Here is a 24,798-nt window from a genome sequence, read left to right as displayed (position 1 = left end):
ATTTATTGGGGGCTGAGAAGGTGGCTCAGCGGTAGAGCGCTTGCCTTGTATGCATGAGGCTCTGGGTTCGATTCCTCAGCACCACATAAAAAGAGAAAAGCCGCAAGTGGCGCTGTGGCTCAAGTGGTAGAGCGCTAGCCTTGAGCTGAAGAGCTGAGGGACAGCATCCAGGTCCAGAGTTCAGGCCCCACGACCGGACCCCAAAAAAAAGAAATTTATTGGGGTACACTCCCAGGTGAACTCCCTGGTCAGGGTCAGAAGGGGTCTCGGACCGTAGGGATCAGTGGGTTAGCAAACCATTTAGTCAGTAGGGACTTGCAGCAGGTGACAAGTGTGAGTGGATTCAGGCAGATGCTGCCTGGGCAGGATCAGAAGGTTCTCGGACCGTAGGGATCAGAGGGGGTCTCAGACCGTTTAGTCAGAAAGGACTTGCAGGTGACAAGTGTGAGTGGCTTCAGGCAGGTGCCGCCAGAACAGGTTCAGAAGGGTCTCGGATCGTAGGGATCAGAGGGGACTCAGACCGTTTAGACAGCAAGGGCTTACAGCAGGTGACAAGTGTGAGTGGCTTCAGGCTGGTGCCGCCTGGGCAGGATGAGAAGGGTCTCGGACCGTTTAGTCAGCAGGGACTTGCAGCAGGTGTCAAGGGTGAGTGGTTTCAGGCCGGTGCTGCCAGGACAGCTGGTGTGTCTGGCGCCTGGCACGAATGTGGGTGGTAGCAGCCTAGGGAAGCCAGTTCATAGGCAAGTTCAGCTTGTCTTGAAGGCTGGAGCAGTGTGGAAATCGTTTCTTCTTCCACTTGAGCTGCAGGAAGAAAGGAAACGCAGGGACTGAATTGCACTGGACAACACTTGATAGGTCACCATCCCTTCCTTCTGAAATTCTATCCCCTTTACACACCCTCCTTCTCCCCCTCCCCCCTCCTTTCTTTTAATATCCCCACCCCACACCCAGACAGAGGACCAACTCCACTCCCAGACAGAGGACCACACACCAGGGGTGATGAGCCACAAGGATTTCCTCCACCTACGGCCAAAACCCAGAGCCCAGAGCCGAGCGGGCAGCGTCTACCTACCTTGTTTCCAGATTGAAAGGCTGCTTCCTCTTACTGCTGCTGCTGCTGCCGGCAGCAGCAGCATAGCTTCTCCAGACAGCTTAACACGTTCTTTCTGAGCCGCTTCCAAAGGGTTTGTCTTCCATTCACTGCAGGAGCAGAGGGAGGAGAGTCACTGACCGTCTTCGCCTCGGTCTTCGCCTCCGTCTTCACCTCTGTGCACAGATTCTCCACAATGGTCGTTTCTGCCAGTGGTGGTTCTGAGGGCAGCTGGATGACCTCCTCTACGTCCTCAGGGGCCTTGGCATCGGCTGCTTTTGGACCCGGGGTGGGAGAGCTGATGTCCTTCTCCCGCTTCTCCCGCTGCTTGGCCCGGGTCCACGTGTTGTATAGGATGTGGGGGAGGGAATCGGCTCTGCTGACCGCCGGCGTCTCAGGGGGTGGGCCGGTGGGGAGGGTGGTAGTTGCTCCTGCTGCTGCTGCGGGAGGGAAGGACTTTCTGCCCTCCGTTACCCACTCCGCGCCGGTCGTGCAGGGGCTGCAGAGGAGGCAGGGAAGGCATATGGAGGCACTGCTTTTCCTGCGGCCATCCTCCTCCTCGTCGTCCGGCTGGTCGACCGGCACAGGGCGCCGGTGGCGCGCCGGAGCGCTGGCCCTCTTGATGTGAAGGGGCAGGGCTCCCGGGAATGCAGGGGAGGGGCAGGGTGGACGCAAGGGGAGCAGGCGCTTCATCAGGCGGGTGAGATTACGGCCCTTGTCCTGCTGGCCCTGCAGAATGCGGTAGGTTCCCATCGCTGTGTTGAACTTCCTACCTGACAGGGCTGCCTGCACATCTGCCGGGTCAAAGCCCAAATATATGGCCATGACATATAAGATGGTAGGGTCTGCCTTGTTCGGCGTCTTCGCTTTGACGGCTGGGGAGGTGGACACCATCGGTCTGAGCCAGGGGTGTCGCATTATCTGCTTCACCAAGGGCCTCTTCTTCGGATCCTCCGTCAAGAGATAAGCTAAGATTCCGCGGAGTTCCGGGGAAAAAGATTTTCGGAGTTCAAATCTGCCGCTCAGGACCTGCTTCCTGAGCACAATCCAGGACCTGCCGGTGAATGGCACGTTGCCCATGACCATATAGTACAATAATACCCCCAAACCCCAGATATCCACCTTGGGGCCCTGGTAGTGCTGCTGCTTGAACATTTCAGGGGCCCAATAGGCCATGGTTCCGTACTCTCCTTCCAGCTCCTGCCCAGGCTGGAACCTGACACTGAAGCCAAAGTCACATAACTTTGCTGTGCCCTTGCCGTCTAATACGATGTTGTCTGGTTTGATGTCCCGATGTGCGATCCCATTGTCATGGCAGTACTGGATTGCTCTCAAGACCTGCCTGAACACCTGTCTGGCCTCCTCTTCCCTCATCCTCTGTACCTTCTTCAAGAGGTCTGCGACGTCTCCTCCATCCAAATATTCCATCACCAGGTAAATACGCTCCTCTGACTCCACCACCTCGAAAAGCCTAATGATGTTTGGATGGTCCACCGTCTTCAGAATGTCCAATTCGTTGGCAAAAAAGGGGCTATCCCTCTTATCAAGGACTTTTACAGCCACCAGAGAATTAGTGGGCAAGTGCCTGGCTAGCTTGACTGGGGCAAAGCCTCCCTCACGAATGGTCCTTAGCAGTTGGTAGTGAGCGTTGAAGAGCTCATTCTTCATGGAGATGGCCTCCAGGCTCTGCCAAGATTTTGCCTCTCTACCCTTACTAGCCATCCTAACACAGCACCCTAGTGATACTGTCTAGGGACAAGATCGATGAAACCAAATACAGTCAAATATAACAATGAACAATGAAGCAAAATAGAATGAACTATAACTATAATGAACACTAAAATGTAACTATATAATAACAATGATAAAATGTAACTAATGACTATATAATAAAATGATCTACTATGTAAATATAGAAGGAATAAACGGATAACACTAATGAACAAGATGCCTAAATGCTAATGTAAAATGAGAAAAAGAAAAGAAAAATTTGAAGAAAAAAATAAACTAAAATAAAAAACTAACTAAAAAAACAAACTAAAATAATAACAGCAAAAGAAATTAAAAATGAAAATTAAAGGAAATGAAATATAAAGAAAATAATTACAACTAAAACAACAAACAGGAAAATAAAAAAGGCAAAATAAAAAACCCAAAGTCCGAAAGCCAAAGCCAAATCACAATTCCAAAATCACAAACCAGAAATATCGAAGCCAAATCAGTACACAAAATCCACCAATGCAATAAATCTCCTCACAGCCCACCAACTAAACTCCGCCCTCCAAACTACCTACAAGAGCCCACCAGTCACCACCCAATATATATAGAGCCACAGTAATTGTTACCTCACATCAATGGCCGCTGTGATGACAGAGCTGCCAAGGGCCCCGCCCATACGGGCGTCGCCCCCTGCGCTCCTCCCAGTTCCTGGCCTTCAGGACACTTCTTAGAAGAGTTTCCCTGGACTGGTCTTGCACTCAGCACATGTGCTTGCAGTTGGGCACAGCCCGAATTCTATCTTCCCCGTGGTTCATGGGAGATTATGGACTCAGGAATTTCCAGTACAGGTTGCCTTTGAATTATGCCTTGGAATTTATATAAGAAACCAGTGAGTTATTTACAAAAATCATTCAGTCCAGGCACCCACACACAGTGAGACCAAAGGAGGACACCCTTAGGAGAGGAACGCAAAGGCACAATGCCTGTGTGCCTCTGGTCACATAAAATTATATTTACCAAAGTGGACTCGGAGAAATAGGCACAAGAGGTTTTCTCTTTGTTGCTGTTTGTTTTCTTTTTCTTTTTCTTTATTTATTTTTATTTTGTATTTATTTATTTTTTGACTAGCTCAAGGCTAGTGCTCTACCACAGCACCACTTCCAATTTTCTGAGTGGTTTACTGGAGATTAGAGTCTCATGGACCTAGCCAGGCGCCCATGGCTCACACCTGTAATCCTAGCTACTCAGGAAGCAGAGAAGCGAGGATCACGATTCAAAGCCAGCCAGGGCAGAAAAGTCCATGAGACTCATCTCCAATAAACCACTAGAAAACAGGAAGTGGTGCTGTGGCTCAAGTGGTAGAGCGCTTGCCTTGAGCTGAAAAGCTGAGAGACAGCACCCAGGCCCAGAGTTCAGGCCCCACGACAGACCAAAAATAAAAGTCTCATGGACCTTCCTGATCCTCAGATCTCAGCCTCCTGAGTAGCTAGGATTACAGGCCTGAGCCACCGGCACCCGGCTTTCTTTCCTTTTTGTCTCGTTTGTACACTTACCTGTCTTTGGGAGAGTAAGAGGGGGGCACAGAGATGGAGGGACAAAGGGTGAACAGATGCAGCAGTGGTGCTCACTAGACACTATTGAAAATGAACTAGACAGCTTGGTGGGAGAGAAAAACTGGGAGAGAGTGAAGGAAGGGGTGACACTGTCCAAAAAGAAATGTGCTCATTACCTGACATATAACTGAACCCTCTGTACATCACCTTCACAATCACACAAAAGTTACATTAAAAGAAGATTCAGATGTATACATTAGGACTTAGCTCACAACATAAACATGAGATACAAATAAATGTCTTTAATAAATATTTTTTACAAGCCTTTAGAAGTGTAAAGGAGGCTGAGATCTGAGAATCAAAGTTTGAAGCCAGCCCAGACAAGAAAGTCTTTGAGACCCTTATCTCCAGTACATTACTCAGAAAAAGCCAGAGGTAGCACTGTGGCTCGAGCAGTACAGTGCTAGCCTTGAGCACAAAGAGGCTCAGGGAGAGTGTACAGGCCATGAGTTCAAGCCTCAGGATTGGCACAAATACATATACATCTTTTGCTACCTAAAAAAATATATGTTACGTATAATTATGCAAGATTATAACATATAAAATATAAATTATATATAATTATATAAAGTATTATATGTGATTATGTCTATCTAGATGTATTCAGAATAAATGTTTTTCTAAATAGTGTGTTTTAGAGTAAGAATTCAAACCAGGCACTGGAAATCATCTGAACAGATGAATATGTAGCTGTTCCCTAAAATAAGCCAGTAAGGATGTGGCGACATAACTTAGAAGAATTCTAATTGCTTGTCATTATAAACCCACTTTTAAAAGATAGCCCTTACGTTTTCACAAACTTGGGTGTTCTTTTCTCTTTTCCTTTTTTTATTGTTAAGGTGCTATACCAAGGGGTTACAATTACATAAGTCAGGCAATGACTGAAAGGATCCGTTGAAAGGATAGGATCCATCACAGCCAGCTCAGGGGACCACTCAGAGGCAGGCAGGCACAGGAGAAAGATTATTACGAGGTTTACTAGAGGAGTTATATTTGTCCCGGAGAGAGAGGGCATGGCAGCCTCCGCTATCTGGGTCGGAAGTGAGGTGGATGGGAGCTCAGGTGGGTCTGGGCAGAGAGAGGGAGGGGCCAGCTGGCCTGGGTGGAGCTGAGGGCCAAAGGTGGTCATAAGGCTTACAATGACTTTTTGAACAATGCCACCCTCTTCCTTGTTTTCCCCCCTGTTGTATAGTTCATTTCCAACACAATGTCTCTTTCTTATGAGATAGTTTCTCTCTGGTCCTCATCTGCCATCCTTCTCCATCCAGAGTTGACTGCTTCCCTTGGACTTGAGATCCTAACATTTCTAGGTTCCTAAAGTAATCATAATAATAATTGTCAAGTCCACTACCCCTTCCTACAGCCCTTCCTTCTCTAAACGGAAATAAACAGAACCAGTCAGACTGGCCCTGAGACTACCTTTCTGTCCTTCGAGTCACCTAACATTTCTTGACCATCTACCCCAACTCTGCCAACAGGCTGAGCTGCAGTGAAGTCCACGGTCAGGTGCCCGGCCCCCCACTCCACTCCCCGCAACTACTTCCGGGTCATCCAATGGACTTTGCTCAAGCAACGAGCAGTCTTCTTGTATGTGCAGGATCAGACCGTATTGACCAGTCTGTCAGCAATGGCAGGATCTCGTGAACTGGTTGAGGTAAAATGGGGGTCCTTTGAGTTTCTGCAGTGGTGAAGGGCAGGATGTCGCCCCACTGACGGGTCACCATCCGTGGCTGTGTAACCTGAGGGAAAACCGGAAACTTCTTCCCCTCTCATTTTGCTCTTCTGGAGAATCATCTAACTCTTCCTCTTGGGGAAGCAAATGAGCTGCACACAGTAAGTTTACAATTCTTCAGGTAGTTAGAGCACATCAGAAACTCCCTACTCCATCCCACCGGTCCCATCTCTCTCCCTGCCTCCCTGGCTAAGCGGAGGCTTCAGGCATTTGTGCGTTTCTGTCCACAGCCTCCCCTCAGATTTGTTTTTCCACCTACTGCTTCCACACTGACCACCACACTAGCACTAGAACACAAGCCAAAAAAGAGCTCATCATCTCTACCTCTGCTCACGCTCCTTCAACCTCCCTCCAACCCCCCCCCCCCGGACATCTGTCTGAATCGCTCTCCCTCTCCCCTTCTCTCCCCTCACACACTAGCATCCTGCTTTCTATCCTCTCTGATGGCACCCTTTCCCTTCAGTTGCCAGCACTTCTAGCCCAGGCCCTTTCCTTCTCACACCCAGATATGTCAGCAGCCTCTCAGACATAATGTCTGTCCCTTTCCTCCTCTGCCAGCACCAGATTCATCATCCTTCCATGGCTCATGACAAAAATGTAGCATTCTTTTTTCTTTCTTTCTTTCTTTTTTTTTTTGGTGCCAGTCTTGGGGCTTGAACTCAGGATCTGGGTGCTGTCCCTGAGCTTTGTGCACAGGCCAGTGCTCTACCACTTGAGCCACAGTGCTAATTCCAGTTATGGGGTAGTTAATTGAGATGAGTCTCCAATTTCCCTGGCCAAGCATGATCCTTACATCTCAGCCTCCTGAGTAGCTAGGATTACAGGTATACGCCATCAGTACCCAGCAAATGTGGCATTCTCATAGAGTGAAGAACTGGGAACAAATATACTGATTACCACAGTAGAATAAGAATTCTTGCCGTGGATAGTAGACATGCCTATAATCTCAGCCAGAGAAGTTCCAGTTCAAGGCCATCCCAGATTTCACAACAAGTTCAAGACCAGTCTGAGTCGCATAGTAAGATCTCATCTACAAACACATACAGGCACACACACGCATGCACGCATGCATACACAAAGATTGGGATGTATTTCAGTGGAAGAGCACTTGGCTAGCACATGTAAGGCAACAGGCTTAAGCTCAGAATTAAAGGAAGAAAGAAGGAGGGAAGGAAGGAAGGAAGGAAGGAAGGAAGAAACAAAAGAAGGAAAGGAGGGAGGGAGGGAAGGGAGGGAGGGAGGGAGAGAAGGGGAAGGAGGGAGGGAAGGAAGGAACGAACAAATGAACAATGAAGGGAAGGAGGAAGATAAAAGAAAGCTTCTTAGATAAATGATTTGCCTTTCATATGCATGAAAGTTTGCTATTATACATAATACGATTTATCTGAAACCTTAGGAAGTCTGTTATGTTCAAAAGAATCATTGACCTGAACCCACCATCCATCCTTTCCCTAATCTCTTAAATTCCCTAAATCTCTTAAATCGACTATAGACTTTATGTTGCTGGATCAGACACAAGCTGGCCCTTAGGAAGACAGGCCTTCCTTCCCTCCTGACCCAGTTTGGCAGTGTTCCTTGGTTAGGACCCTTAAACTCCATGCATTTGAGGCAGCTGGTTTGATTCTACAAGCTTTTTTCATTCCAATACAGCTTCAAAATTAGGTCTGTTAGAAATAGCCAAGCAGGGCAAGGAAGATGTCAGGAAGTCCAAGACTTATCTTGGGTGATGCAAATGACTAACTTAAAAACACTGGCATACGCCAGACGCCGGTGGCTCATGCCTGCCATCCTAGCTACTCAGTAGGTTGAGATCTGAGGATTGTGGTTCAAAGCCAGCCTGAGCAGAAAAGTCCGTGAGATTCTTATCTCCAATTAACCACCTAAAAAAATGGCACTGTGGCTCTAATGGAAGAGAGCTAGCCTTGAGCTGAATTGCTCAGGGACAGTGACCAGGCCCAGAGTTTAGGCCCCATGACCAACAACAACAACAACAAAAATTGGTATAGTCAGGTGCCAGTGGCTCACGCCTATAATCCCAGCTACTCAGGAGGCTGAGATCTAAGGACTATGGGTTCGAAGCCAGTCAGAGAAAAAAAGTCCATTAGACTCTTCATCTCCAGTTAACTAGCAACAAAGCTGGAAATGGAGTTATGGTTCAAATGGTAGAGCAAAAACAGCTCAGAGACAGTGTCTAGGTCCTGAGTTCAAGTCCCAGGACTAGTTAGTGGTGTGTGTGTGTGTGTGTGTCCCTCAGCTGAAGAGCTGAGGGACACACACACACACACACACTAACTAGTCCTGGGACTTATACACACACACACACACACACACAGACACAAATCTCTGGCATGGCATAGTATCTTCCAGAACCCACCAGGTTGCTCTCAGACACAGTTCTGTCAGGAGAACCTAAAGATTTAAATTAAAAAAACCAAGGTTTTCTTTGAAGTCTCAGAGTTGTATGCTTCTGAAAGCAAGAGGCTTGCTCTTGCCTGTGGGCAGAGCATTCTTCCTATGGCCTCCTGACTTCACTGCTTTTCTGCCTTCTCAGAGCTCCAGTGGGGGTCTCGTGCAGTGATCAGCCATCGCTCTTCTTGACTGTTTCCGGAGACCTAGCTCTTTCATCTTGGTTCACTTTCTTTTTTTCTCTCACAGAGTAAGTTTATTTGATGAAAAGAAAGCTGCAGAAGAAAGCAGTAGGACTTGCATTCAGAGAGGCCCCAGTGTGGGGTCCCAGTTTGATTCTTTCCGTGCTCTTCCATATTGTTGGGTCCTTGCAGCTAGATCCAGGCCGAGTTGGTTGTTCTTAGATACACAGGCATGTTCACTTAGAGCAGGGGTAAAATACACTTGGAAAGTCCTACTCCTTCCCTGTGCCCATTGTTTCCATCCCCTGTCCCTGTCCTTTCCAGTGAGAAATCATATCTTCCAGATTCTGTAAACTCTGCAGAAAAGCATACAACTGGGGCTGGGAAGGTGGCTCAGTGGTAGAGCGCTTGCCTTGCATGCCTGAGGTCCTGGGTTCGATTCTTCAGCACCACATAAGCAAAAAGAAAAAAGCCAAAAGTGGTGCTGTGGCTCAAGTGGTACAGCGCTAGCCTTGAGCTGAAGAGCTGAGGGACAGCGCCAAGACCCAGAGTTCAGGCCCCACGACCGGACCCCAAAAAAAAAAAACGAAAAAAAGAAAAGAAAAGCATACAACTTGTTTAGACTAACTCCTCAGACCCTATCTTTAAAGCACCTAGTGAAAACACCCCACTGTCTGTCTGAACCGAGGAGGCAATTCCCCAACCCCCAAACCTGGCCTGCATGGGACCCCACAGCCCTTCTTCACCCACTGGGTGGGTTCCAAGACTGCAGAGCAGCACAGGCTCCCACCGCTCAGGCAAAGGAGCCTGGGTCTTGGGCCCTGCTATTCAGATAACTTGGATCTTTTTTTTTTTTTTCCCCCAGTCGTGGGGCCTGAACTAGGGCCTGGGCTCTGTTCCTGAGCTCTTCAGCTCAAGGCTAGCACTCTACCACTGGAGCCACAGCGCCACTTCTGGCTGTGTATGTGGTGCTGAGGAATCGAACCCAGGGCCTCATGCATGCAAGGCAAGCACTCTAACACTGAGCCACCTTCCCAACCCCAAAACTTGGATCTTATGCCATGATATTTCTCAAGAAAATTACTTGGCCCCTTGGGTTTTTTGGTTTTTGGTTTTTTTGCTTGTTTTGGGTTTTTTTGTCAGCCGTGGGGGCTGAGCCCAGGGCCTGGGCTCTGTCCCTCAGCTCTTCAGCTCAAGGCTAGTGCTCTATCACTTAAACCACAGCACCACTTCCAGTTTTCTGAGTGGTTTATTAGCGATAAGAGTCTCAGGGATCATCCTGACCGGGCTGGCTTTGAACTGGGATCCTCAGATCACAGCCTCCTAAGTAGCTAGGATTACAGGCATGAGCCACCAGTGCACGGTTAAACTGACATAATCCAGCTTACTATTGAGATATAAAAATTCTCAGACAAGCCAGGCGCTGGTGGCTCACGCCTGTAATCCTAGCTACTCAGGAGGCTGAGATCTGAGGATCGCAGTTCAAAGCCAGCCCAGGCAGGAGAGACCGTGAGACTCCTATCTCCAATAAACCACCAGAAAACTGGAAGTGGCGCTGTAGCTCAAGTGGTAGAGCGCTTGCCTTGAGCTGAAGAGCTGAGGGACAGCGCCCAGGCCCAGAGTTCAAGCCCCATGACAACAACAAAAAAAAATTCTCAGACAAGGCACTGGATATTTTGACTTTGTTGATTAATTTGAAATGGTGGCCATATTAAGAATATGCATAAATAAAATTGTTATTTAGCTTTCCAAGACATCCCAGCTCCCAAATATTAAGAAAATATTTAACGTAATGAATATTAATTTTTTAATCTAAGTAGAAATGATGGTGTCTTCTCTGTTATCTCCTCAGGGCATAATTTATTGAAGGTAGATATATTATACTCAATTAACTTCTAGTATAATATTCTCAGTTTTATTACCTCCACAGTTATTCAATTAGTAATAATTAAATATTTTTTCAGACTCAATCATTGATCATTTGGTGGTAATTACCACAACAGGACTCAAAACAGTGTCAGAAATAATTGTTTGGCTTCATCTGGGTAAAATTACCAGCATGTACAATGACATTCCGTGAAGAGCGAGACAAGGGTCTGTGCCTTTGGGCGAAAAGCGCATGCAATTAGAAATAGAGAAATGCTGACCTTTATTTCAAACTATAATAACTTTGCAACCAGCCTACTCTCTTCACCAACAATTGCGAATTCCCAATATTTTCCCATCCTTATGGGCATATTAAAAAATGCATATTAATAGAGACTTCCTTCCTGGCCCCAAATAAGAATATAAACAAGGAAGCTAAGTCTAATTATCCCACATTATATTAGTCCCCAAGTAGTAGATAAATATAATGTTTAAAAACATACTTCGTATTTTAGTCTTCTCCAAACACCCAGAGAAAGCCCCATTTCTCATTCGCATGAAAGCAAAGACATCATAGACATAGTTACTTCTTTCCAATTTTAGAATTGAAAAGGATCTTCCTCTCCTTTTCCACTTCCTCCACGCAATGCCATCTTAGAGCAGTGGACCTGGCAGATTAGGGAAGCATCTACCCCCGTGGGAGCCAGTACCCCCAAGGCATGATGGTATCAGGGCTCACATAAAGGCAAGAGAGTTGCCACCTGGAGTGGCCTCACCACAGCAGATGACAGGGCCTGAGCTGGTAAACCGTCAGGAGTTCAAACAGGGGAGGGGGGACAGGTGCCCACTTCTGTCATCCCAGCTATGAATTCTGGTCGGATTCCAGATTCCACGCAGAGCCCCCAGGCTGGGTTTTGGTGATGCCAGCCCTGAAGGAGTTCATTCAGAACACACTGTCTGGCACAGGGTTCTGAATGTTCACAAGCCAGCAACAGGCACAAGTGAGCTGTATTTCCTAGAACCACAAATAATGAGGTAGAGAGGAAAATAAGAATCCCTAAGGTCCCACTCATTCAAAGAAATTGTTTAAATGTTCCAGGAAACTGTTAAAAATTGGTTTGCGGTTTATTTTATTTGAAAATGCTTAAAAACAGAGGGGTTACAGTTACATAAGTCAGGCAAAGAAAACATTTCCTGCCAGGTGCCGGTGGCTCACGCCTGTAATCCTAGCTACTCAGGAGGCTGAGATCTGAGGATTGCGGTTCAAAGCCAGCCAGGGCAGGAAAGTCCGTGAGACTCTTATCTCCAATAAACCACTCAAAAACTGGAAGTGGCACTGTGGTTCAAGCGGTAGAGCGCTCAACCTTGAGCTGAAGAGCTGAGGGACAGCGCCCAAGCCCAGAGTTCAAGCCCCATGACCAACAGGAAAAAAAAGAAAACATTTTCTTTTGGACAATGCCATTTTTTTTTTTTACAAAATGTCACAAATTGTCCCACAAAGCACAGAATGAAATGAGTCTAAAATCCCTCCAACAATTAGAAGTCAGGGCCAAACATGGAGGTGAACGCCTGTAATATCACCGCTCAGTACACTAAGGTAGGAGGATTTCCAGTCTCAGAGCAGCTTAGGGTTTATAATGAAACCTCACCTTTAAAAACAAACAAACAAACAGGACTGGGAAAGTGGCCTAGTGGTAGAGTGCTTGCCTAGCATGCATGAAGCCCTGGGTTCCATTCCTCAGTACCACATACACAGAAAAAACTAGAAGTGGCACTGTGGCTCAAGTGGTAGAGTGCTAGCCTTGAGCAAAAGAAGCTCTGGGACAGTGCCCAGTGCCCCAGGACTGGCAAAAAAGAAAAAGAAAAAGAAAAGAAAGCAACAGAAAAGGAGACTGAATCATGAAGTCACGTTGCCCAGCGTACAATTCCAGACAGCTCTGCCCTCTTTAGAAAAGCTTACCCCATGTTTCCTGCTCTGGACCCAATCTTATCTCAGAGGATACAAAAACAAATAAAACCCTGTCCTGGAAGCCCTAGAATCAAGAGAAAAAAAGAGGAAATAATGGGCTAAACTTCAGCAAGGGGCAGTTGACATAGAATAGTAGGTTAGTATATAGACCTATAATTCAGTTACTTAAATTCAAAAGTTAGATCTGGCTTATGGTTTATCTTGGTTGTGTGGTTTTACAACCGTATTGAACTATTCAGCCTCATTGTTTCACGATAGACAAACCCACCCAAACATACATATACAAACATATACATTCCTACAAACACACACACACACATGTGTAAACACACAAATGAGTATCTCCATCATATTGTTATTGTGAGGTGTGCCTTGTGCTCAGCAAGCACTACGTATGTTTGTGAAATAAATAATAAACAAGGGACAAAGCCAACCCCACAGGAAGTCACATACCACTGTAAGAATTAAAAGAATAGATTACAGCCCACCACCAGTGTCTCACGCCTGTAATCTGAGCCACTCAGGAGACTGGGATCTGAGGACCATGGTTCATAGCCAGCCCAGGCAGGAAAGTCCGTGAGACCCTTATCTCCACAAAACCACCAAAAAGCCAGATGGAGCTGTGGCTCAAGTGGTAGAGCGCTAGCTTTGTGCACAAAATCTCAAGGACATCACCAAGTTCTGAATTCAAGCCGCAGGACCAGCCCAAAAAAATAATAAAATCAACAGAGTCCACCAGTCTTGGGTGGTGGGCAGGGACTATCAGAACAGAAGCTATGGTACAGCAGGCAAGAGCAAGTCCTAGCCAGCCCTTGGGCCAGGGAGAGGTCTGGCGCTCCTTAGTGCCCTCCCCCAATTCCTGCTCTCAAATCCCAGCTCCCTGAACTGGCAGCCCAGCCGAGTCTGGGGAGCGGATATGCCCAGAACCCACACTCCCTCCAAGAGACCATGCAGTCCACAAAGCCTCCTCCAGTGCTTCCGACATGAGGCTGCTGGGTGGGGTTTCTAGGCTTTTTTTTTTTTTTTGCAAGACTTGGAGCCTGAACTTGAGACCTAGGTGCTGTCCCTGAGCTTCTCTGTGCTTAAGGCAAGTGCTCTACCACTTGAGCCACAGCTCCACTTCAGCTTCTTAGTGGCTGATTGGAGATAAGAGTCTCATGGACTTGCCTGCCCAGGCTGGTTTTGAACCGCAGTCCTCAGATCTCAACCTCTTGAGTAGCTAGGACAACATGCGTGAGCCACTGGCACCTAACCATTTCTAGGCTTCTCACATGAACCAAAACCCTACACGGAAATGAGGATGAAGCTCACACCCTGGAATGAGGACAGAGAAGCCTCTCATATAGCTGGAGGTCAAATGATTCAACAATTATCAGACAAACTGTCTGCCAAGCACCAGGTGAATCCTTTGCAAAGGTTCTCTGATTTGATTCTCAAAACGATCCCACAAGTCCAGTGTGAGGCACTGCAAAGCCCCCTCCACATCTCCACACCCCTCCATGCTCCCTGTCTTCTGAGACACAGGTGAGACATCCTGGCCACTTTGGGGCAGAGATGAGCAAAGGCTGGTAGACTGTCCACATGCACGCTGCTTGCTTTCTGTGCTTCCCACCCCCTCCCAAACGCCAGTGATGGAGCAGTCTTGCAGAAAGGTGAGCTAGCAGCCCGAAGGGCAGGGAGACACAAAGAAAAGACACCATCAGGAAGTAAAAGCTGCACACCCAAACTCTCAAGGACCAGGACTGGCCAAGGAAGGAAGGTTCCAGAGCGGAAAAAAAAAGGTAGGAAACAGGGCAACGGAGAATGAAAGATCAAGGGGCTGACAGCAAGGGGAAGCACTGGAAAGAACTCTCTTGCAGGATTGGCAAAGAACTGGGTGAAGTATTTCAGGGACCAACAAAGCCTGAAGTACAAGCGTACAAGCAAACGTGGAGATGCAGAGACTTCACTATCGCCAGAGAATGATGGAAAAGAGTCCTGATAGATCATTAAAATATCAACATCTTAAAACCAGCCAAGCTCTTAGAGTTTGAAACACAAGCCCATGTTTAGTCAGGTCACAAATAGCAATAGGGACATCACTTACATACTGGAACCCTGCCTTGTCTCCTTAGAGATTTTCTGAATCATATTCATACATCACCCAGGCTGGATTGTTTTCAATGCTATAGGACATAGATCCTACACAAAACTTTCACTCAATATTTCTGCCCCAGTTAACAAGAATAAATTGTATGGAAACTGACAGATCTTTGGAACAAACTTAATGAGCTTATATTTTGAGATACGCAATCACAAAAGTATGTCTTCAAGTATTTCCTTTTTTTTGTTGGTTGAGGGGCCTGAACTCTAGGGCTGGGCACTGTCTCTGAGCTCTGCAGCTCAAGGCTAGCGCTCTACCACTTGAGCCATAGCACCACTTACAGCTTTTTCTGCTTATGTGGTGCTGAGGAATTAAACCCAGGGCCTCATGCATGCAAGGCAAGCACTCTACCACTGAGCCACCTTCCCAGGCCCAAGTATTTCCTTTTGATTGCATCAAAAATATTGGTGATTTTTCACAGACATACTGGAGTCATGCTTTAAAAAAATACTCTTAGCCGGGCACTGGTGGCTCACGCCTATAATCCTAGCTACTCAGGAGGCTGAGATCTGAGGATCGCGGTTCAAAGCCAGCCCGGGCAGGAGAGACCATGAGACTCCTATCTCTAATAAACCACCAGAAAACCAGAAGTGGCGCTGTAGCTCAAGTGGTAGAGCGCTCGCCTTGAGCTGAAGAGCTGAGGGACAGCGCCCAGGCCCAGAGTTCAAGCCCCACGGCCGACCAAAAAAAAACAAAATACTCTTATTAAAAATTCCATGTGTTTAGTAGGTCTCATTCTCTCGATTTGCTGGGTTTTTCCCCTGTAATTAAAGGACTGTCCTACCAGGAATGTAATGCAAACCTGTAATGCTAACACTCAGGAGGCTGAGACAGGAAGAATTTTAGCTTGCAGCCATACTGAGCTACATAGGAAGAAAAAAAAGGAAGGGAAGTGGAGGGGAGCGGAGGGATGAGGGAACACTCAGCTGCTCAGAGCGACCGCGTCACTGCCATATTACCAGACAATACAGGTGAAGATTGAGAGGGCCTTCCCAAAGAATAGAAAAATAAAATGGACAATGAGAGATAAAAAAAGATTCCAACTTTCCAATGATATCACATTCTTCAGCTATTACGAAAGTGGTCCAGTAAAGATTTTTCATCTTATGTCAGTAATGACCAGAAAATTACTAAAGTAGTATGGCCATTTCAAAGTAATTGATGAATTTCTACTTAATCAATTGGGGTGTCCCCTGACTTTTTAAGCCATATTTCCTTGAAGAAATATTTACAAAGACCATCCATATGTAGAGATGGAACAAGCAAAACTGCTGGCAAGGACTATTTCCAAACACAAAAGTTCTTTCCCTGTGTGTGTGTGTGTGTGTGTGTGTGTGTGTGTGTGTGTGTGTGTGTGTGTGTGTGTGTGTGTGTGTGTGTGTGTTGGTCCTGAGATTTGAATTCAGGATCTCCGATCTCCATGCTGTTTTTGTCAAAGCTACTCTACTCTACTCTGTGACTTGAGTCACAGCTCCACTTCTAGGACTTGAACTCAAGGACTCGTGCTGCCACCTACCTTTTTCACTCAAGACTCAATCTACCACTTGAGCCACAGCTTCACGTCTGATTTTTTTTGGTTTGAGGGTTTTTTAATGTTTTGTTTCTTTTGTCTTTTCTTTTTTTGGTAGTGGGGAACAAACCCAGGATGTTGTATTTGCTACGGAGTTGCTTTGCCACTGAACTATATCCCAGCCCACATTTCTGATTTTCTGATGGCTAGTTGGAGGTGAATCTCTTAGATTTGTCCAGCTGGGCTTGCTGTAAACCTATGTTCTTAGATCTTAGCCTCCTGAGTAGCTGGGATTACAGTTGTGAGCCACAGGCACTCAGCAAAGCTTGCTTTTATTTTAAGAAAAAGGCTTAAAGCAAGGTACTGGATTATGTCTGTAATACTAGCTGGAAGCTGAGATCCGAGAATCACAGTTCAAGGCCAGCTTGAGCAGGAAAGTCTGTAAGACTCATGTTTTGGTCCAAAACATAATAATGAATTTGGTAGTTGAAAGTTTTGTACGCTGTCCCCTCTACCCCTGCACCCAAAAAATTTCAACATAGCCTCAAGAAAATATTTAAAAGCTCCATGTACTACTTTGTGCCTACAATCAAGCGTACTGAAGAATCTCATAATATTCTCAAATATTTCAGGCTGATCTCCAGATAGCCTTTCTCTGGGAAAGATGCTCTCGATAGAGTTCAATCAGTTGTGCATCTTCAAAACATAAAGGTGAACCAGAACATTGAAGGCATACAGACAATATATTTTAGAAATTATACTTTTCTACAAAGGAAACAAAATATTCTTCAACTGTTTCCCCCTCTGGAAAATTACAAACTTGACCTTTTCTTCTCATCTTCTTCTAATTGTATGAAATTTTCTCATGGCTTGATACTGAAATTTAATCTCTCAGAATTCCTACTTCATCCGTCCCTCATGGTTGAGTGGAATGTTCAGATTTTTTTTATATTATGCCTCATTAGGCAAGAAAACAACCAAAATAGACATTTATGATAGACTCCAAGTTGTCTGGCTCTAAGTAAACACACGCACTAAACTTCATAATACACCAGACTTCTAAACAGTCATCCTGGTAACTGCCGCTGGGCATTGTGGGCCAGTGGACCCCAGTCCCTGCAGGGCCAGCCCTGCTATGAGCTGCTGGCCGCTGGGAACATGTCCTACACCCGTGCTCTCACACGCATGAGACCACGGCTAAGTTGCATCCAATACCGAACAGGACCCAAGTGCTGCGCAGGTAACTGCCGCACGGTATTCTTAGGATACTTGTGACAAGAAAAACAACTCCTGATGAGCACAGTCCCTTGCGACCCTCACACAGTGGCGTGTGCAGACACGCGAGCCCCACTGTGCTGGCCGAGCTGTCCACCGCAAACAGACGGTGCAAAGAGCAGCTGAAGACCGTGGCTTCCGGCACGGGTGGCAGAAGGCGGTGGCATGGAGCTTGCAGGCTGCGCCTAACTAGCGGTGGATTGAAATCACGGGAGCCAGAATGAAAATGCAACCTTTTGTGTTCATGAAACACATGGTCTGAAGCAATAAACATGACAGAGTTGAGAGAGCGCGTGTGACCCCTGCATTCATAACCCGGGTGTGGCGCTGGTGGCGTTGGCTGGAGGAGACTGAGTGGATTTAGCAGAGGACCAACGAGGCAAACCCAAGCAGCCCATTGGGGCTCTGGCCTCTGGGCTGGCCTTCCCCGAAGTGTAGAGTAGGAGAGCATGCATGCTTATACCTTCCACGGAGCCCTAACACACGCACGCACACCCGTGCACACACACTCCATCCTAGAAATGAAAACTGTGTTCCTCTCCACTGGGTGGAAGGTGTCCACAGCCTCTGCCTCCTGGAGAACAAACTCCTTCCATTCCGCCATCCGATGCTGGACAAAATGAACGCCGAGATAGGAAACGAGGGTTTCTGTGGTTGTTGAGGTTGTTGTTTTTAATGTACTGTATGAAGTGCTTTTTTTTTTTTTAGATCCAGTCATGGGGCCTGAACTCTGGGCCTGGGTGCTGTCTCTCAGCTCTTGAGCTCAAGGCTAGCGCTCTACCACTTGAGCCACAGTGCCACTTCCAGATTTTTTCTTTTTGCTTATGTGGTGCTGAGGAATCGAACCCAGGGCCTCACGCATGCAAGACAAGCGCTCTACCACTGAGCCACCTTCCCAGCCCCTGAAGTGCTTTTTTTCTTCTTCCTCTTCCCTTTGGTTTATCCCTAGTAGTCACTGTGTTTGATTCTGGTGCCCTGTGTCTCATATATATGTTTATCTGATTTGGGAAAGGGATGGGGAACAACAAAATGGCAAGACAAAGGACCCGGGGTGAACAGATGCCACAGCCACGTTCACAAGAGGCTAAGTTGAAAATGAACTGTACAACTTGAGGGGGGGAGGGGATGTGGATAGAGAGGGAGGGAAAGTGGGAGGAAAATGAGGGGGGATAATAATGCTCTACAAGAAATGTACTCACATAAGCAAAAAGAAAAAAGCCGGAAGTGGCGCTGTGGCTCAAGTGGTAGAGCACTAGCCTTGAGCTGAAGAGCTGAGGGACAGCGCCCATGCCCAGAGTTCAGGCCCCATGACCAGACCCCCCCCCAAAAAAAAGAAAGAAAAAAGAAATGTACTCATCACCTTCCTTATGTAACTGTAACCCATCTGTGCTTCACCTTGACAACAAGATAAAAGTAAATTAAAGAAGAAAAACAAAGAGGGGCTGGGGGAAGGCTGACCTTGACACCTGCCCTCCTCCAGGTGTAGCTCCTGGCCAGAGTCCAGAGGCAGAGAAAGGCAGGGCTGGTTCTGACCCTAGCAGCCTGGAGTGTGAGACCCCCCCCATCCCACCCTGGCCTGGTCCACCGTGAGGAGCCCGGGGGCAGCTGCCTGGGTAGAGGTCAGAGCGGGCTGTCCTCCACCATCTCCAGCAACCGCCTCCCGAGGGGACTGGAGGAATCCAGCAGCCTAGTGGCTCACACCTGTAATCCTGGAGGCTAAGACAGGAGGAGTTCAAGGGCAGCCTAAGCACACAGCAAGATTCTGCCTCAAGGGGAAAGAAATTCCTAATTGCAGTTCTAATTTGCCAAGTACTTACTTTCACTAATCAGAAACAATTGAATCACTTCCCCTTCTACTCCATCTTCTGTTCAACTCTGTATTGTAAGATTGAAACAAATACTATATAATCCTTGAAAATAAAGCTCAATATCTCTGCTGAAAGAAAAAAAAAAATCAGACCCTGCCAACAAACGTGGCCATCACAGTCATTGTGGTTTGGATACATTTGGTGTACGCAGGGTGGGCTTATAACTCTCAGTATGCACAGTTAGTGTCATGTCCAAGGCCAGGAAAATGTTTGTCAACATCGAAAGAAAGAAAGAAAGAAGGAAGAAAGGAAGAAAGGAAAGCAGCAAGCAAACAAGCAAGCTTATTGGTCTGTTGTAAAATAATGAATTTCATAGTAAAATGCTGCCTCCTTCTGGGTAAATTGCACCAGACATTGTTAAACCATGATGGGAATGTCATCTTATGGGGGAAACAACGTAATCAAAACATGTAAAAATATCAACAATTTTTCAGTTTGAAGAAAACAAGATTACACAGAACCAAAAAAGGCTTGCCCATGCTGTTTTTGAAGCAGCAAAACCAACATACAATGTCTTCTTAAATACACAATTCACCTCTCTGACCTTCTGTGTGTCAGTCCTAAGGTTCGAACTCAAGGCCTGGGTGCTGTCTTTGAGGTTTTTCACACAAGACTGGCACTCCAGTCACTTGAGTCACAGCTCCACATTCTGATTTTTGCTATTTAATTAGAGGTAAGAGTCTCTTGGACTTTCCTGCCTCTCCTGGCTTTGAGCTGTGATCTTCAGATCTCAGCCTCCTAAGTGGCTAGGATTACTGCATGAACTCTGTACCCAGTTCATCTTTGTTTTTTCCTTCTCATCTTCCACCTCTAAAGTTTATATTTACCAGTTTTAATAAAAAGTATGAGCCCATCTTTCCTTTTAAAGATCTTTTAACCCTGGACACTATGCTGAAAATGAACTGTACAATTTATGGGTGAGAATGGGAGGGAAAAGCTGGTGGGGGGGGAGGAGGGAGAGAGATCAAGAAAGGGGAAGGGGTGACATTATCCAAAAAGAAATGTGCTCATTACCTGAGCACGTTGTGATACTGTAACCCTCTGTACATCACCTTTTCAATAACAATATAAAGGACCTCTTAAGAGTACCTGGGGAAGTAGAGAATAGAAGATGAATTAGAATGGGCATATTTTCATTTCATAGCAGGCTACCATACCTAAACTGTCAGAGCTTCTGTCTGCAAGGTGATTGGTGCCAGCACAAGCCTGGGAAGGGAGTCCTTAAGCGTGGGGAGGTGCGACACTGCCACAACCTGGGAATTTGGAGAAGCCACTCAATCCCTCTGAGGCTCACTTTCCTCATCTGTAAGTTGGGTTAAATTGAGCCTGGACAGCCCTTGTCGAGGTACATAAACATCAAAGTCCGTGAGAGCGCATCACTTCTTATCCTTAAGGCCTTAATTTCAGGACTGAAGTGAAACGATAGAGCCCATCAACAAGAAAGCTGCTTGAAGATGCCCTGGTCCATAGGGGTCCAATGAGCACCAGGGGCTGGACTGCCAAAGGGACTTCCTGGTTCTTTAAGGATCCCCCCACCAAAGTGAAAGGAGTCAAAACCCCAACCAGCCAAGAGGCCAGCAGGCACCCCAGTTCTCCAATGCCTCTCTCTCTCCAATGCCAGCCAGATTGGCCTGTAAAATGCGTAGAAAGGCAGGTTTTAGTTCATCGGGATGCTGAGCAGACACATGAGGCAGTTCCAGAGGCCGCTCGGTGCCCGGCATAGGAACATACGGTCTGCGTGCTAGCTGCAGCCCTTGCAGTCATGCTAATTGGCTAGATCGATGCACGCATTTACAAAAGGCTTGTCTCACAGCTCTTCTATTTTGAGACTAAAGGACACTCCTTTGGCTCTTCTGGCCATCGGGGGATTTAATTTAGAATTTGGCTCCTATATTCCTTGTGTGGCATTGCTGAACACAGGTACTTCTTAATCTTTCTATTACAAAGCAATAGACAATAACTACTGGTGGGGGGAGGGGACATGAGCCAAACCACTGGCCAGTCTTCTCTGCAGCCCCGCAAGCAGACGCCCGGAGAAGAAGCAGGCCTCACGCACACTGCAAGCTGTTGGCTGTTTTTAACAACGAGGGAATGTTCTAATTCCACTTCTCCCAGAGCAGAAGCAGCTCTTCCTGACTCAAAATTATTTGTTTAATCACCCTAAGAAAAAGGCTAGAAGGCACCAAAGACAGCTTTGATAGAGAACTAAAGTGGCATTTGGCCACTAGATGGCATTTAAATCATGTGGCAGGTTTTAGGCACACTGATCTGTTTCAAATTTTAATTGGCCTGCGCTTGGCCAGAGCAGAGCGCTGGCAATTCATTACAGTACCACATTTTGTCCGGACTTGGCTGAGGCTGAGCTCTCCATATCCACAGCTGCTATAGACAAAAGTCCTTTTTTTTTTTTTGGAGTTATGAAAAAGAAAGACACAATTTTAAATTTCTGCCTGAAATCTTCAGATCAGTGGTTTGTTTGGGGTTTTTGTAAATTTTTTGAAGCTGAGGTTGAGAGGCAGGGTAAAGTCTACTTGGCTGACTGTAGTCCAACCACCAAGTCTGAAGATCCCAGGGCAGCACAACTCTCTGACAAGCCATCTCAGCTAGCCATGGGCTCTTCTGAGCCCCTCAATTCCTAAGAAACGCCAGCCATGGACTAGTAAAACATCCCAGAGGAATCTAATCCTCACTGAATAAAAAGGTGGGTATGAAGAACAGAGGACAGGATATTGAGAAAAATATTTTACATTTCAACAATACGACGAAAACCATAAAAATGAAATGCATACTAAGACAAATCATAAAATGAGTTTATGTGCTTGCCAAAGAGGGGAGAGGATATTCTTGTTTGTTTGTTGAGACCGGATCCTGCTATGCAGCCCAGGTTGCCACCTTGGTCTCCAGGGATTAGGGTGACAGACACAGTCACCGAGCTCAGCTCTTTCATTCTGGAAGATTTTGCACAGAGAAATCAAGGAAGCAGATAGAAATTCTAGCTAGTACGTTTCAAGTTTCCTGTCAAGGCCAATGATGTTAAATTTCAGTTGCCCACTAGATGGTGCTGATATTACTAAGTATCCTTAACCAATGCAACATTTGTTACCATCTGAAGTATGTCGTGTGTGTGTGTGTGTGTGTGTGTGTGTGTGTGTGTGTGTGTGTGTGTGTGTGTTCCTCTTGTAAGGGGAAAACATGGATCTCTAAAAACTTTAAGGAAAATGAATCATTATCTAATACGATGGAGAGTTCTCCATCTTATTAAGCTTTTATCAAGCTTTTATCTCCATTCAATGCAACACAAAGGAAAGTAAGAGAGAAATAAAGAATGACAAAAGGCAGTAGACAAAAATCACAGTTTTTTGGAAGTTGTCAACTTGATAGCTAAGTATTAAGTGGCCTAGGAAAAATGTGGAACCGAAGCTCAGACAAGAGGCAGTGAGTACAAATCATATTTAGTAAAGCAAGCCAGACCCAAAGAAACGCAGGCTGCCTGGTTTCCCTCATTTGTAATAATTAGTATACTCCTAGGATAGTCCTACAAGAGGATTACAATAGTCCAATGGCTATGTCCAACTTGAGCAGGTGCAGGACAGAAGACTACAGCGTACAGAGGGCATTAGAAAGATTAGACTCATAAAAACTGTTCACAATGTATTGGATATATAAACCACATCAGAGTCCAACAGTCAGTGGAATGGTACGGTGCCTGCAGAGTTTTAAGGTCAATTATGATTGCACCACACTCTACACCCAAACAAACTCTCAGTGGAGTGGGAAGGCTAGAATAAGGTCTTGCTAAATCAGAGTCAAAAATGGGAAGGAAAACTCATAGCAGAGTCACCAGCGTGGGCTGCAGCTCCATGTGTCACCCGATCTGAGAGGGAGACATCCCCCACACCCATGCACCCAGCAAATATGGCTTCCCACAGCCATCATCCTTTGGAAATAGGAACGTGCCCTCTGTCTTGCACCTTGGGTGTGAAAAGACTAGTTGTTGGTGTGAATAAAACAGATTGCTCTGATGTGAATCAGACAGATTGCTCTGAGTCACCCACAGCCAGAAAAGACCGGAGGGCACCGCCCCGGAAGGCAACATCTGCATTGAGAAATCCGGCTTCAACCCAACAGGGAACCATCGGTGCCAGTTTCTGGTTTGAATTACAACAGCACAGGCCGGAGCCAGGTGCCACCACGCCCTGGCTGACGTGGAGAGTTGGCAGTGGAGCTCTGGACTGTGCACTGTGACCCACTCCCTCTGCTGAGAAGGCCTGACCTCTGCCCCTCGGAGACGGCTGCAGAAGGGTTGGCACTGGTGCCAGTCCTCCAGGCCAAAGGGTGCTCACAGGATGTCACAGCACAGCCATCTGTCAGAACAGGCCATGGAGAAGCCCTTTCTGAGAGGCACAGAAATGTCCACGTCAAGAACGTGCCCCTCAGCGACCTCCAATCATGAGCCTATAACCCTGGCTACTTGGAAGGCCAAAATCGGAAGGATTGAGATTCAAGGCCAGCAGACAAAGTGTTTATGAGGGGGAGGGGAAGAGGGAAAAAAATGAGGGAGGGTAACAAGTTCGACAAGAAATGTACTCACTACCTTGCTTCGGTAACTAACCCCTATGTAGATCACCTTCACAATACAATTAAAATTTTTTTTAAAAATTATGAGGTCCCCATCTCAGCTGCGTATGTTTTCTTTTTTGTTGTGATTGGTGGTGGAAGTGGTGGTAGTAGTAGCGGTAGTGGTCATGGGGCTTGAATTTAAGGTCTGGGCGCTGTCCCCGAGCTCTTTTATTCTCAAAGCTAGCACTCCACAACTTTGAACCATGGCTCCACTTCCATTTTTCTGGTGGTTGATTGGAAGTGAGTCCCACAAACTTCCTTGCCCTGGCTGGCTTGAAATCAATACCCTCATATCTCAGCCTCCTGAGTTAGGATTATAGGCACAAGCCGCCAGCATCCAGTTGTTTTTTTTAATATTACACTTTTGTATTATATTAATGATCAAGTGCATCTGAATGCTTTAAACAGGTTCCTTTATTAAGCACAAAAATAAAATTCTCCAGTGGGAGAAAAAGCAAAGCTAGGCACTGTGACCTGAGCCTGTCATTCCAGCTGCATGAGAGACAGGAGACACAAATAGGAGGACTGAGGTCCAGGCTGGCCCGGGCAAAAAGAGTGAGACCCTGTAGCAAAATTAATGAAACTGACAACGAGGAAAGGACTAGAGGTGTGGCCAGAGTGCCCAGCAAGCACAAGGCTGTGGGTTTACGCCCCAGTAACACTAAATAAAAAAATGGACAAAAACAATACAGGCCCAGTGGACACAAGGGGTTTCCTGCTCAGCTGCTTACCCTGCAGCATCCCTCGTGCCAGACTGGACAGAGTCGGCTGTCCAGTCCCGAGCTGTCACCCAACTCCCTTGCTG

The 24,798-nt window shown here is 46.6% G+C and overlaps 1 protein-coding gene across 1 annotated transcript; it reads right to left on the bottom strand.

Annotated features, from left to right (window-relative positions):
- Positions 1-1,102: 1,102 nt before the first annotated feature.
- LOC105985544 (sperm motility kinase 2B-like) lies at positions 1,103-2,812 on the bottom strand. Its single transcript, XM_013016135.1, has one exon. The coding sequence runs from the start codon at positions 2,810-2,812 to the stop codon at positions 1,103-1,105; it is 1,710 nt and encodes a 569-aa protein (XP_012871589.1).
- Between the last annotated feature and the right edge of the window lie 21,986 nt (positions 2,813-24,798).

Source organism: Dipodomys ordii, unplaced genomic scaffold (assembly GCF_000151885.1).
Source record: "Dipodomys ordii isolate 6190 unplaced genomic scaffold, Dord_2.0 Scaffold30, whole genome shotgun sequence".
Classification (NCBI taxonomy): Eukaryota; Metazoa; Chordata; class Mammalia; order Rodentia; family Heteromyidae; genus Dipodomys; species Dipodomys ordii.
The sequence above is the reverse complement of the archived record's forward strand: the minus strand, read 5'-3'. Positions and strand labels throughout refer to the sequence as shown.

What these genes read in the sequence shown, in the direction of transcription:
- LOC105985544 (XM_013016135.1), bottom strand. Translation starts at nt 2,812, where the DNA reads ATGGCTAGTAAGGGTAGAGAGGCAAAATCTTGGCAGAGCCTGGAGGCC.